General features: G+C 40.2%; 1 protein-coding gene across 4 annotated transcripts in view; it reads left to right on the top strand.

Annotated features, from left to right (window-relative positions):
• The window catches only part of CHD6 (chromodomain helicase DNA binding protein 6), a 211,379-nt gene that overhangs the window by 103,910 nt on the left and 92,360 nt on the right, over positions 1-15,109 (top strand). For all 4 annotated transcript variants that reach the window (XM_057528676.1, XM_057528677.1, XM_057528678.1 and 1 more), the window contains 5 exons: positions 7,036-7,098; positions 7,917-7,975; positions 8,650-8,767; positions 12,791-12,877; positions 13,080-13,214. In XM_057528676.1, coding sequence (XP_057384659.1) covers positions 7,036-7,098; positions 7,917-7,975; positions 8,650-8,767; positions 12,791-12,877; positions 13,080-13,214 — 462 coding nt within the window. The remainder of the gene's footprint in view (positions 1-7,035; positions 7,099-7,916; positions 7,976-8,649; positions 8,768-12,790; positions 12,878-13,079; positions 13,215-15,109) is intronic.

The raw sequence follows: 15,109 nt of genomic DNA, 5'->3' as shown, positions 1-15,109 counted from the left end.
GGTGGAAACATGCCTGGTGTGTATGAGGGATGGACAAGGAGACCTGAAAGGTGACAGAGGAGATGAGAGGCTGGGTACACATCCTGTGGGCTTCTGTAGAGCTTTGGGAGACTTTTGGTTTTACTCCAAGTTAAAAGAAAAACATTTTAAGCAGTTTAAGCAAAAGAGTGACTTAATAAAAAGGGCCATTCTGAACGTCGTGTTGCGAATGGATTAGTGGGACAGGAGTGGAAAGAGGGAGACTACTTAGGAGGCAGTTGGGAATAATCTGGGTAAGAGATGAAGGTGGTTTAGACCAGGGTAGAAGCAGAGGAGGGGGTGAGAAATGGCTGGATTCCTGATGTACTTCGAAGGTAAACTCAACAGGATTTCTTGGCTGATGAGATAGGGTGTGTGGAGGGGAAAGAACGGAGTCAGGATTACAGCAGGATTTTTGGTTTGAACACCCAGAGGGATAGAGTTCCTTTTAACTCAGCTGGGGAAAACTGTAGGTAGAAGGGGTAGGGGTGGGGTGTTGGCTAAGAGACTAGGAGTTTAGTTTGTGGACATCTTAGGTGTGAAATATCTCTGAGATATTCAAGTGGAGATGACAAGTAACAGTTAGATAAAGGAGTCTGTAATCATAGGAGAGGATAAATAAATATGGCAGCCAACACAACATAGCCAGTATTTAAAACCATGAGACCAGATGAGATCACCAAGAGAATGAGTATAGATAGAAAAGAAAAGAAAGCCCAAAAACTAGGCCCTAGGGAACTCCAAAAATAAAAGTTAGTGTTGGAGGATTCTATTCTCAGGTAAGGGTATAGTAGGGTATGGCAGGCCAACACTTGCTGCAAGGGGGGAAAAAAGATAAATTGCAAAGGACATATTTTTAAAGACATCAGATAGCTGTGGAAGCAACAAGAATCAGATGAACTAAAATTCCAGACAGAGAAGAGCTATTCCTAGATGAGCTGACTGTTTCTTCTCTTGAGGCATTCTGCAATTCTGGGCAGGGGCTGAGGATCAGGCTGGGCCCAAACAGAGACTATTCTGGGTTGAAGAGGAACCATCTGACCCTGCTGGTGATTGATTATGCAGGGCTGGTGAAATGATTGGAAACTAAAGGAATTCCCAAAACAGGGAGCTTTCCCCTGGAGACATTTGATAAATTCTGGGGTTGCCCAAGAAGTTAGTGGCTCAGCCAGAAGGCAGATTGAAATCTCACAGTCTCACGTTACTTTTAGGAGATAAAATCTCACTAAAAGGATGGGTCTACTGCAAAAAAAACCTGACTCTCCCTTAAGAGAGATTTTTAACCTGCTTGGGATTGGAGACTTCAGGGCTCAGGAGTAAAAAGACCTGCTGGACTGAGAGTCAGTGACCTTGGACATTCATACTCGAGGAACAGGTAAAACAAGAGATGGACTGAATCTTAGCAGTAACCCAGTCCTGACCCAACAGTCCCTGATTGGACCAATGGGACCTACTCCTTCCCCCTGTTTGTCTAAGAGAAAATAGGAAACACTTGTAGTAGAAGATATTGTTTGTAGCTGCTATGATTCTTTTATTCACAGTATTCACAGTATTCATCATACAGTAAAAAATTATTAGACATTCGAAAAGGCTGGGAAATTGACTGAAAATCAAGAAAATAAATATGTTGATAGGAGCAGACCCCAGATGATCCAGATAACAGTTAGCAGAAAAGAACTTTTAAATAACCATGATTAATGTGTTAAAGAAAATAGAGGAAAAGATGGACAAAATAAGTTCTAAAGTAAAGAATTCCAACAGAGAATTGAATCTATAAAGAGAATCAGATCAACACTGTAAAACTGAAATTTTCAATTTATAAAATTCAGAACACAGTGGATGAGTTTAAAAGCAGATTAGACACAGTAGAAGATAAGATTGGTGACTTTGAAGACAGATGAACAGAAAGTTTCTAAACTGACACACAGAAAAAAGAATGGAAAGAACAGAGCAAAGCATAAACGGATAAAGAGGCAATTGGGGTGCAGTGAAAAGGACTAACACATACATATCTGATTAGAGTCCTAGACATGGAGGAGAGAGTGAATCAGAGGAGTGTTTGAAGATAAAATGAATGGCCAGAAATTCCCATAAACTGATGAAGCTATCCGCCAGTACATTCAATGTCAGGTAACCCCCAAGCAGGAAAAATGTAAAAAAGAAAACCATACTAAGCATATCTTAAACTGTAGAAAACCAAATACTGAAAGAACATCTTAAAAGTCAGTAGATAAAAACTGACAGCTAATATTATATTAAATGGTGCAGTATTGAATACTTTGCCTCTGAATTTGGGAGTAAGAAAAAGATTCCATTATTCTCATTTATATTCAGAAATACACTGGAGGTCCTGGCTACTGAACTAAGGAAAAAGAAAAAAATACAGGACTTCCCTGGTGGCGCAATGGTTAAGAATCTGCCTGCCAATGCAGGGGTCACAGGTTTGAGCCCTGGTCCAGGAAGATCCCACATGCCTTGGAGCAACTAAGCCTGTGCCCCACAACTGCTGAGCCCGCATGCCACAACTACTGAAGCCCATGCACCTAGAGCCTGAGCTCCACAACAAAGAGAAGCCACCTCAATGAGAAGCCCGTGCACCACAACGAAGAGTAGCCCCCGCTCGCCGCAACTAGAGAGAAAGCCCACGTGTAGCAACGAAGACCCAACGCAGCCAAAAATAAATTAATTAATTAATGAAAGAAAAAATACAGGCATGCCTCATTTTATTGCTGTTCGCTTTATTGCACTTCACAGATATTGCACTTTTTTTTTTTAAACAAATTGAATGTTTGTGGTAACCCTGTGTCGAGCAAATGTATTGGCACCATTTACGATATAGTAAAAAAACCAAAACTATTTATATAAACTAGCAATATCAAATCAGGAAAGGAAAATTGTAAAATACCATTTATAATAGTATCAAGGTATTAGATAGCCTGTAATAACTCTCAGAGGATACAAGCCTTCTATATGAAAAACATTGCTGAAAGAAATTAAAGAAGACCTAAATAAATAGAGCGATATATGACATACATGTATTCAATATTGTGAAGATGTCTATAGTTCAGTCCCAGTCAAAATCTAAGCAGAGTGTTTTTCTGATAGAAATTGATGATGGAAGTACAAAAGACCTAGATTAGCCAAGGCAATCTTGAAAAGGAAGAACTAAATTGGAATACTTACCATAATCCAGACTTTGTAATCAAGCCACAATGAAGACAGGGTAGTGTTGCCATAAGAACAAATAGACCAATGGAACAAAATAGAGTGGTATGTACTGCCCAGCATGGCTTGTACTTAGCTGTGTGTGGCTATTAAGCACTTGAAATATACCTAGTCTGAAGTGAGATGTGCTGTAAGTATGGAATACACAGTAGATTTTTAAAGACTTAGTGTGAGAAAAATAATGTAAACTATTCCATTAATAATTTTACATTGATTACATATTGAAATGATAATATTTGGGGTATATTAGTTTAAATAAAATATTGTTAAAATCAGATTCATCTGTTTTTTAATGTGGCTACAAGAAGATTTACAACCACATATATGGCTTAATGAATGACATTGGTGGCAGCAAAGATTCCTTAAACAACACAAAAATATGTAAGAGAAAAGATTGATAAAGTGGATTATATAGAACTTCTGTTCATCAAAAGATACATTTTTAGGTTGAAAATGCAAACCATAGATTGGTAGAAAATGTTTGTATGGATTGTGACAGAGGACTCTTATCGAGAAATAAAGATATATATTAAACTCTCACAAATATAAAGAACTCTTGCCAATCAAAAAAGGACAATTTTTAAAATAGGCAAATGACTTCAACAGGAGCTTCACAGTGAGGATATCCACATGGCCAATAAGCATATGAAAAGGTGCTCAGCATCCTTAGTTATCAGGGAAATGTGAATCAAAGAGATGATAATACACATCCACTGGGAATGGCTAAAATTTTCAAGACTGACAGTATCAAGTCAGTTGCAACTCCCATACACTGCTGTTGGATGTAAAAATTGTTACAGCCACTTTGGGAAAAGTTCTGACAATATCCATTAAAACTAAACACGGGCTTCCCTGGTGGCACAGTGGTTAAGAATCCACCTGCCAATGCAGGGGACACGGGTTTGAGCCCTGGTCCGGGAAGATCCCACATGCCTCGGAGCAACTAAGTCAGTGCACCACAACTACTGAGCCTGCACTCTAGAGCCCGCAAGCCACAACTACTGAGCCCGCATACCTAGAGCCAGTGCTCCACAGCAAGAGAAGCCACCTCAACGAGAAGCCCACACACCGCAATGAAGAGTAGTCCCCACTCACCGCAACTAGAGAAAGCCCATGCGCGGCAACGAAGACCCAGCGCAGCCAAAAATAAATAAATAAATTTATTTGAAAGAAAAAACTAAACATATAACCAACCTCATAACCTAGCAGTTCCACTCCTACGTTATATCCAAGGTAAATGAGTGCATTTATGTGAACATTGAAAGCAACCCAAATATTCCTCAGCAATAGAATGGATAAATAAATGGTGGTGTATTTATACAATAAAATACTACACAGTAATACAGGAGAATGAACCACACACTATGTGATTCCATTTACATGAAACTTAATAATAGGCAGAACTAATCAATGGTGGTAGAAGTCTGAATAGTGGTTACTTCCAGTGGGGGTATGAGGGTCTTCCAGGATGTTGGAAATGTTATATAACTTGATCTTGGTGGGACTTAAACTTCAACAACTGTACACTTGAGATCTCTGCATGCTGTATGTATGCCATACCTCACTTAAAGCATGTGTTAGTTAGCATGTCTGGCAGTTCCTTGATGATGAAGACTGTAGCTCATTTATTTCTATAAGACCAGTGCATAAACACAAAAGGCACTCAATAAATAATGTGGGAGAAATTTAGGAAGGAAATGAAGTAGGAAGTTAGGAAGGAAGTTGGTTCATTCATCTAGTTTCTTGTAACCCAGCCCCTGTTCCTTTGTTCTCTGTCCACCTGTCATAGTCAGAGCTCTGTTTGGCTGCAAGGTTGGGGTAGTGATTTTACTGCTCAGGAAAGTACATCTAGCTTGGGCCCTTTGCTGTTACCCATCTGTACAGTAGAAGATAAGTCCAGGTATATGGAGAAGGGGGAGACTTTTTAATCACATGATGTAGATTAAGAATAATGCTTTATCTTTCCTTGTGTATTTCCATCTGTGTCTCTTTTCCTCTTCCCTGTTGTTTAGCATTCAACCAATATTCACTGATCACCCACTGTTGCCTGGCTTTTTCAAGGTATCTAGCTACATTAGTGAGTAAAACAAATAAAGATCCCTGCCCTCACAAGGCTTATATTGTGGTGGGAGAAGACGGGCAATCCACAGTAAACTGCCTCCTTCTCCTTTTCTTAACTTGTGCAGAAGAATCAAGCAGAAGAAACATACTGTCAGGAAAACAAAAGCTTAGTCTGTATCCCACCCCATCCTTCTATTGTATGGTAGGCCCAGTTCACTTGTCTTCTGGTTGAGCAGTGGGAAAAGACTTGTCATTTTGGATTAACTTCACAATGCCATGTGTCCAGGGGGACGTAATAAATATTTGTAGCCTTTGGGAGCATCTGTCAGTGCCTGCTGATTCCCATACTTCTTTTCTGCCATCCGCCCTACTCATCTTTTTTTACCATCACCTTTCTGGGAAAAGCTTCATTTAAGTTCTTAGAAAATATGTTTTCTGTAATGGTATGACTTTGGGACAGTTGAGCCCTAGAATGGGCACTGAGATGCAGCATAAACCATCCTTTTGGAAAGTTCTGATAAGGAACCCAAATAGTTATTTTGAGAGTTAGGGTTGTTGTGATGAGTGTTCTTTTCATATGCTGTTCTAAATCTCATATTGCGATAAATACTGGATCTGGAAAGGTTATGTAGTGCATATGAAACGATGGAAATAAAACTGCTCAAATAAAGTCGGAGGAAGAACATTTAACAGGAGAGTTGTGACCCAATGCATCCTTTTTTTTTTTTTTTTAATGTCCATCAAAGGAAGAAGACAAATAGACTCTGGTTTATTAATACAATAGAATATTATACAGCATTAAAATGGAATGGCTAAAGCAACATGGACAATATGGATGAATATTGGCAATATCATATTTAGTTAAAGAAGATTACATCCACCATGGCACCCTTTATATAAAGTTAAAACAAAATAAAATTTTAAAGAAATATTTGTAGATCCAGTGCATCCTTTTTTAAGTTTGTTGTTTTTTAAATGCAGATTTTTTAAGTCAAATACTCTGTCAAAAGAGATTTCATGGAGATTAGGAAATGTTGATGTGTATCTAGGGCAGAAAGGAAGGAATTAATTTGTTTCCAGTTGGGATTTGTAGTCAATGGATGATCAGTGAAACAGAAAGCCATTTCCAGGTACAGAGGGGAAAGATGGTACAATTTAGTAAAGAATAATTATACTTTGCATTTGCATAGCGCTTACTGTCCAAAAAATGTTTTCACATGCCGTTTTATCCTCCCAGTAACCCAGTGAGATATGTGTTTTTAACTCCTATTTTAATAGACTTGGAACTAAGAGGTGTTAATTGACTAGCCCAAAGTCAATAGCTGGATTGTGTCAGAATTGGGACCCTCTGATTCTAAAGCCCCCAGACTCTTCTATGTTAGGCCTTTCTGAAAATTTATGCAGCAACATGTAAGCAGTTTTGGCAGAGAAGGGAGGTCTTAGGGTCAATTTTAATGATGCTAAAGGCAGATCTGAAATGAAGAATCTGAAGCAAATCAAGAAGCAGAATAACTTCCCTGCTCACTTGGGAGGGGAAGGTGATAGGGTGTTATGCCCAGATGTTAGAATGTGTGTGATCTTTTGATCACTCTGTGGGCTGATAGGAGGGAGACCTCAGTACTCAAAGGTGAACTTTTGGACAAAGTAGTGCCTATTACAGTATTTCTTCTAGAATTATTTCATGGCTCCTGTGGTGCTGTAATTGTCTCTCTCTTTAACCTCCATCTCCAGGAGCCTCCAGAAGATGACGCAAACATCATTGAGAAGATCCTGGCATCTAAGACTGTCCAGGAGGTTCGTGGCTGATGTTTCTGGCTTGTACATCACTAGCGCAGTTTACACCCTCTGTGGAGAGATGTTTCTGGAGTGGTCATTCTTGGCTGGACTGAGAGCTAGGCAAGAACACTGTTTGGCTAGTTGACACTTATTTTCACCTCCATGAAAGATTTTAAGACATAAAATTCTGAAATATTTGAGTATGGCCCAAACCGATGTTTTTTGTTCCTTATGATCCTAGCAAAAGGTATTGATCCTTTAGTTGCCATAGCCCACTGAAAGTCATCAGAGGGCCAAGAAGAAGAGATGGGAAAAGACTCCCAATGAAAACATATTTTCCTTTCAACGTCTCAGGGCTGTGTAGAGAACCTCTAGAGAAAATTTCTGGCGTGAAGGAGTATGCCGGTGCCAGTGAGGGCATAGTTTCATCTTTACCTCAAGTATTTATGAAAGTAGACTTCCTTACTTTGAGAGTGAACATCACTGGAGTTTGTGGGGGACGGTTGGGAGGACGCCGGAAATGCATGTTCTCACTTCTGCACCAGCTCTCAGAGCCCTGGGCCAGTTTGGCTTTATCAGCTGAATGCTCTCCCAGCCTGGACCTAAGAATGACACCAGGAGGATCATTTTTTTTTTTTTCTAACCTTATAGCTTACCGTGTGTTCAGCCTTTAGAAAGCCTGCTCCAGACCTGTCAGAAAAAGACCTGGGAAAATGAAAATGTCCTCGAGAAATATGTTCTAAAACCAGGAAGAAGTATTGATTTACCTTTTTCGTTTGGCACATAAGGGTGATCCATGGGGATCTGGGCTGAAAACTGCTTGCTTTTGGTTACAGGTTCACCCGGGAGAACCCCCATTCGACTTGGAGCTGTTCTACGTCAAGTATAGGAATTTGTACGTCTATTTAATGTATTATTTGTATGTGTATTTTAAATGAACAAAACTTTCTTCTTTCATCACACCATTATCTTTTATATTTTCCAAGAATGGCCCCTAAGGCATGACCCACAGATCTTGATTGGCTCAAGTTCACCTTAGGCAGCAGTGCTTTACTTTGGCTGCGTATAGAATCACCTGGAGAGCTTTTTAAAACTATTGAAGTCCTTGCTGCACTCAAGACCCGTTGGCTCATACTCTGGGAGTAGTTCTCAAGGATTGGTGTGTTTTAAAAACTCCCTCTGCCGTTCCATTTGCACCCAGAGTGGAGAACCATGGTCCTATAGCCTATACTTTTCTCCCCACTTGGCGTTTTTCTTTCTTTCTCTGCTGTGTGCCCACTTTCACTAATGTGCATTAACGACGGCCTGCCTATACCTGCCCTCCCTCTGCTCTGAGCCAGTTTCTCTAGAAGCCACAGAGTGGTGACCAGTTGCTTGGAATTGCTGCATTGTTTTGTATTCTGTTTTTGTCCTGAAGGGCAAGGCCCTTCTAAGCCCAGTCTCCAGCAGTTCCACAGCAAGTCACTCCACTGCTGCTGTGTTAGACAGTCACCTGGTTATTGAAACACTTTAAAGCTTGATGGTTTGCTGGTTCTGTGCTTGTCTCACAATTTGTGTGTCTTTGGATAGTTCCTACTTACACTGTAAATGGGCCACAATGGAAGAACTCGAAAAGGATCCTCGCATCGCACAGAAGATCAAGCGATTTAGGAATAAACAAGCCCAGATGAAGCACATTTTTACTGAGGTGAAGCAATGTTTACTAATTTGATCACTGCTTTTCTTGCAGTATTAAATACCGGGTTTAAGTTTCTTAAAGTTGAAGTCCTGTGTAGATCTATTGCTCAGGTGTCTGCTGATTTGTGACAAGATTTGTCCAGATTTAAGCCAAAGAAAACAAATTATCCACCAAGGAATAAGGATCAAACCTTATAAACTGATAACTCATAAGAACGTGCATCTAGGTCACGTTCTAGGGCAGAATGTACACACAGAAGGAATGTGCACACAGTTCTTTCATTTCCTCCTCCCCCCTCCCCAAAAGGGCAATTGCAAGAAGACTTAAAGTTTGGGTGTAAAAAATAAAAACAAAGCTAAAATGTTAGAAAATAAGTAAATAAATATATAAATTTGGGTATTTCTAAGTATGGTACCTACAGCAAGAGGAAGGATTGATGGATTTGGATGTCAAAACATCTGTAGTGCCTGTAAGTTAGAAAATACCACAAATAAATCTTTAAGTACATAATGTACATAGACATATTCCCTAATTATGTACATGCACACATACATACAAGGCATACATTCTTCTTACCCAGTATGGAAACCTTATTTATATTTGCATACACACATGCATGATGCACATACATATACACATGACAAATAGCTTTAATGATAAGAAATGCTCTTATAGTTCAAAAAGAAAAATACAAAATCCCAAATAGAAAAAATGGACAAATTAATGGGGAATTCAGAAAAGAGAGGAAAATTACTTACCAACCATACAAAAATGTAGTCAGTTTCACTAGCAGTCAAAGAAATGCAAATTAAAATGGGAATCTTCTAGTTTTTACTTATCAAATATTTGAAGGTTTTAAACATAAGTATTTTCCACTGCTGGTGAAGGTGTAGGGAAGAGACACTGTCGTCGTCACTGGTTAGGAGCATAACTTAGGATGACCTGTCAGGACAGCAGGATGACAACAGACATCACATGTCTCAATATTTGCCTATCCTTTGTCCCAGCAATTCTGTTTCCACCATTTATTTTAAGGAAACTATCAAGTCTTTGTGCAAAGACTTAGCTATGACAAACAGTTGTTTGTATTGGTGAAAAATTGAAAACAAACAAAATGTTAGATAATAGACACTTGTTAAATTATGATACATCCCACAGAATGCAATACTGTGCAGCTAGTAGAAATGATATTGGAGGACAATTATTAACGTCATAGGAAGAGGCTTAGTGATGTTAACTATTGTTAGTTGAAAATGTCAAGCTCTTATATGAGACAGTTCCATTTTGGGGGGTACAAGAGAGAAGAATCACCATAATAATGCATAGAAAATGTCTGAGTGTATGTGAAAATGATGACATAATTTTCTCCATTTGATGGTATTGTGGTGATTTCTATTTTCTTTAACATGTAATTTTTCAATTTTATACAGATAACTTATGAAGAAAAAAGCAATAAAAATTATTTTTTAAATGTAGTCACAAATACTAGATAGACCTTAAGAGTGCACTGAGATGCCATCAAATTTTAGCAGATTGCTGCACATTCTTACCAATTCATTGTTCATGTTTTACTCCTTTTCCGCAAATGACAAAAAACTAGTTTAGGATAATGTCAATAAGTGTTCTTTTTGTCCCAGCATGGAGTCCTTTTTCTTTAGCCTTAACGTTTGGCCCCAGGCCTCTCCAGGATTGTTGTAAAACCTGTAAGAACTGTTTTTTATGGCATTGTTCCTCTGTAGAGAATCGGAAGGGAAGGACTAGAATTGGAAAAACCATCCTGAAGCCCTGTTGGATACTCTCCCTCGGTTCCTGGAACTTCTTATTCACGCCTCTATTTTAGCGAGCATTTGCAGTGCAGTGACTTGTTTACGTGTCTGTGTCTTCCATTTTGAGCCCTGCGAGACAGACAGGGCCACGTCTTCCTTGTGTTTCTATCTGTGGTATTAGGCGCAGGGTCAGTGCTCAGTCACCACTTGTTTGTGCCCAGGTATGGGAGGAGGGTTTTCTATGCCACTCCTGCTCCAGACCCTTCAGCACTTCCTGTTTTCTTGGAATAAAGTCCAAACTACTTAATGTAGCCTGCAAAGCCCCATGAATCTGGTTTCTGATTTATTCCCAAGGGAGTGATTTTTTCCCTTGGTTGGGAATAGAAAATTGTGTTAGGATGTGTAGAAATACTGTAATGGGAATTCATACCCTTGGGGAAGAAAATACTGTAATGAGAATTCATACCCTTGGGGAAGGAAAGGCTTTTGAGAAGATTGGAGGCCATGATGAAAGGAATGAGGAGTGAGAGTGGGGAGTAGTTGCTGTAACGCTGTCTTCAGTCTTGACCTAGTCAACATTTTTGTTAATAACTTGCATAAATGGTATTCTTATGAAGTAAATAATAACCTAGTTTTGAATAGAGCTTCTTCATACCCATTATTTCCAGCCGCTTTATGAGGTAGCCGAGGGCGCATGTGAAGGAGAGTGAGGCTGGAAAGGCTGTGAGTTCCCACGCCCCAAGGGGCTGGAGGCCTATGAGACCCTGACTCCTCAACACCAGACCCAGTGCTGGGAGAATAAATGACAGAATCAAAGTTCAGATTTACCTGGACAGGAGAGGATGAATGAAGTAATGAAAATGTCAATAAGTAAATGTAATGTCACACATTGGTATTTTAAAGATCTTTACAACTTTGGAGTGGGGAAAATGACCAGATAGCAGTTTGCCTTGGGCCAATTGCAGTAGCTCCTTCAGACTCAGTATCCTCCGTTTTTGTAAATCAGAACTCCTAATACTATCACCCTCACAGACTACCTGGGAGGATTAAATGACACAGTGTTGATAGAAGTGCTAAGCATGGTGCCCGACCCATAGTCACTATTCCAGAAAGGTTAGCTCTCTGCATCACCAGGGGATCTAGAAACGTGGCATCTGAAGAACATTGAACACCTGGGGTTAGGGAGGTGTTCCGATATGGAGGAATCAACTTGGTTACTGCTGCTGTAGAGGAAGCAGTTCATACCAATGAGTCAGTTACAGGAGGAAAATTAGGCTGTAATTTAATAGTAATAATGATAAAGATCATGATGCTACTACTGAACAGGCAGAGGTAAAGCTGTCTTGGCAGTGGGTCAGGTCTCAGAGGGCAATAAATTCCTGAACACGGGGATAATTGAATCTGAGGGTGGATTTACCAGGGATGCTGTAAAAAAAAAAGTGTTCCTGCGTTGATTGGAAGATGAAACTAGACAGCTCCTAAAGTGCCTTCTAGCTTAAGGGGTAATAAGAACATTCCTGCACTTCAGGAGGAGGGCTTCTGGGCAAGAAAGACCCGGGTAAACGTTCTGATTCACGTGGCTTTGCAACCTTGGTCACGGTACTTATTTAACCTCTCTGAGTCAGTTTTCTCATCTGTAAAGATAATTACGACACCTGCTACTCCATAAAGTAGCTTATAGGCTAAGCACTGGACACACATTAAATATTTCTAAATCTTGCTTATTATTTTGTAAGTACACTTTTTTTTTTTTTGAAGCGTAGTGTGTTTAACAGTAAGCAGTCCTAAGGGTACAGCTCAGTGAATTTTTGCAAAATAAACACTCCTGTGTAACCAGCACCTGGATCAGGAAATAAAACATTATCAGTACCCCTGAAGCTCCCCCCATGCCTCCTTCCAATATTAACCGTTATTGGTATTGGTATTAAGAAGAAAAACAGACTGTAATTCTGGGTTTCCGAGGGATATCTCTGGAAATCCTCCTTGTGCTGATTTTTGCTCAGTACTGTAATGACCAACAGGAAAGCCTCACCCTGGCCATGGGGCAACCTGTAAGGTGTGGTCGTTTCTTTAAATTCAGTCCTGAAGAGGAGAATTTGGGGACAGTGAAGAAATGTCGGTGAGGTGACTTTTATTTTCAAGCGAACCTTTTCATTCTGTGTTTCCCGCCCGATAGGGCCCAGAAGAGAGGGTCACTTCAAACACTGGATGCTGGGTTGGAGGGATGGGGGGACACTTCTTAGCTCTTCTTTTTTGTTTGCCTTAGCCTGACGAAGACTTGTTCAACCCAGACTATGTGGAGGTTGATCGCATCTTGGAGGTGGCCCACACCAAGGATGCAGAAACCGGAGAGGTGGGTATTTTGCTGTTTTGACTCTTCCGAAGTGTCTTTGCCGCTTGCCGAAGATATTTTGCACGTTTCGTTAACGTGTGGTCCTTGTTTTCATGGCATTCGCGTGCTGTATTGTAAGGGGGTTTTCATAGGTCTGTCAGTGTAGGACTGATTCCTGTAATGCAGTAGAAAGAACGTAAGCGTCTCTCCCATTTCCCACCAGGAAGTGACGCATTACCTGGTGAAGTGGTGCTCATTGCCTTACGAAGAAAGTACGTGGGAGCTGGAGGAGGATGTGGATCCTGCGAAAGTTAAAGAATTCGAATCTCTGCAAGTTCTCCCTGAAGTTAAGCATGTGGTAATGTACCCACGTCACTGTTTGGCGCCTCTCGTAACATGTGATTTTAGGAACTTGGCAATCCTGGGGGTCCCCTGGTCTGTGCTCCTGAGTGGTTTTTGTGGTGTCTTATCAAATCGGTCACTCCCATTGCAACTGCGGTTCGGGGTGTGTTTCTCCCCACATCACACTTTGCTAGCACTCAGGTCAGCTTTACGTCCGGGCTCTACTTTGATGTATGTGACGTTTCAGAAGCTTGGCTATGAGCTTCGATTTCTTGGTGTATGGCTGTCAGATGGAGTCAGTAAGATAGAAGGTAAGAAATGCCTGGCTTGGGAAAGAAGCTCAGTAAGTTGTTAGTATCTTTCTTGTTCCAGTTTCTTATCCCTTGCTCCATTGGTGATCTCTTTTCTTCAGTTTTATCCTTTGCCTTTACTCAAGTGGAATATTCTTACAGGGAAGAACTGTCCTTTCTCTATAGATCGCTGGGACTTTGCAGATAAAACATAGGTTTTCAGTACGTTTTTGTTGAATTGGTTTGTTTTTCTGATTCTGGATTATTACCACCAAGCTGCAAAAATGTCAAAGGAGGCAGAATTGGGATAGAGCCCAGTTAAGATGTGACTAACTTGGGAAAAGAATCAGAGCTGTGAAAGAATATAACTATAGCCTGGAATGATCATTTTCTATTTTTTTTTAAATCACTATTTTTATATGAAAAACTCTTATCCAGTTCCTTATTCTTGTTTTTATATACATCAGTGGGAAAGTTGGGACTCAGAAGGCAAGACTTTGACACTGAGCTGTCGGAGACCATCCAAAAGCAGTTTTGCTTTTGTTTCTTGGCTCTGAAGGGTGTAGAGGTATCTTGAGATGCGGAACTGTGATTAGAAACCTGTGTATTTTACAGTGTTTGTCTACATGACTGATTAATGAATTTTTCCCTCAAGCCTCTCCTATAACAGTTGTCCATTGAAAATTCAATTTGTTAGTCATTTGCTAAGCACCTGCTATAGGTTGATTCTTGTGTGGGACAGAGTAAGAAAGAAGGTGCAGGCCCTGCCCCAGGAGCTCACAGGCTGACGGAAGGGGCATGTGGCCCAAAGCAGAAGCAAACCAGTGGGGGAGCAGAGAGTAGAGAGAATTTCATTCTGAAGCTACTTCTAAGTTGTCATCTAGAAGTAATCAAGATTCTTACTCTCTCAGCCTGAATCCCACTTATTCCTTCAGACTGACTACATGCACTTGGCGAGAATGTGAATGCAAGTGTTTTCAGTCCGTTTCCCTTTTCCTTTCCTTCTTTGCTGTTGTGATGCTCCTGTCCTCCTCATCTCTCAGTGAACTGTGAGATCATTTCACACCTGTCTCTTTTGGTTTCTAATTTATTTGTTCTCTCATTTAAAAGGTATGTTTTGAAATTTTTCTCACCCTAAATTGGAATGGTAGCTCAAAATATAATGAAAGTTGTCTTTTTATGTTTTAAGAGAAGGGCTGGCTCCAAATGATACTTTAACTGAATAATTTTTCTTTTAAAGGGCTCTCATCCTGGGCTTTGAAGTTTAGAGATAACCCTACCAGTCTTGATGAATAGGACATTCCATCACTAAAAGCTTTTTGGTAAAAAATTGGTCACATGTAGGTCAGATATGGAATTTTGGGAGAGCAAGAAATGAGTGTCAGTAACGATTGTGCAAAGAGGGTAGCAGTCATTTAATAGTCAAGACCCACCTTGGAGACTCCCAAGAATCAGTTCTCTTTTGAATTTAATAGTAGCCACTAAAGGTTGTGGAGCCTTGGGGTAAGTTACTTGCTGTAGTCTGTACCACTTAGGGGCCAACCAGACTAGGCATCGGGAATTTCTAGCTGATTTCAAGCCTTATCCTTAGATGGCTGAAATTTCTGGTCATGTTAATGGT

Source organism: Balaenoptera acutorostrata, chromosome 15 (genome assembly GCF_949987535.1).
Source record: "Balaenoptera acutorostrata chromosome 15, mBalAcu1.1, whole genome shotgun sequence".
NCBI lineage: Eukaryota > Metazoa > Chordata > Mammalia > Artiodactyla > Balaenopteridae > Balaenoptera > Balaenoptera acutorostrata.
This window is presented reverse-complemented; position numbering and strand designations above follow the sequence as displayed.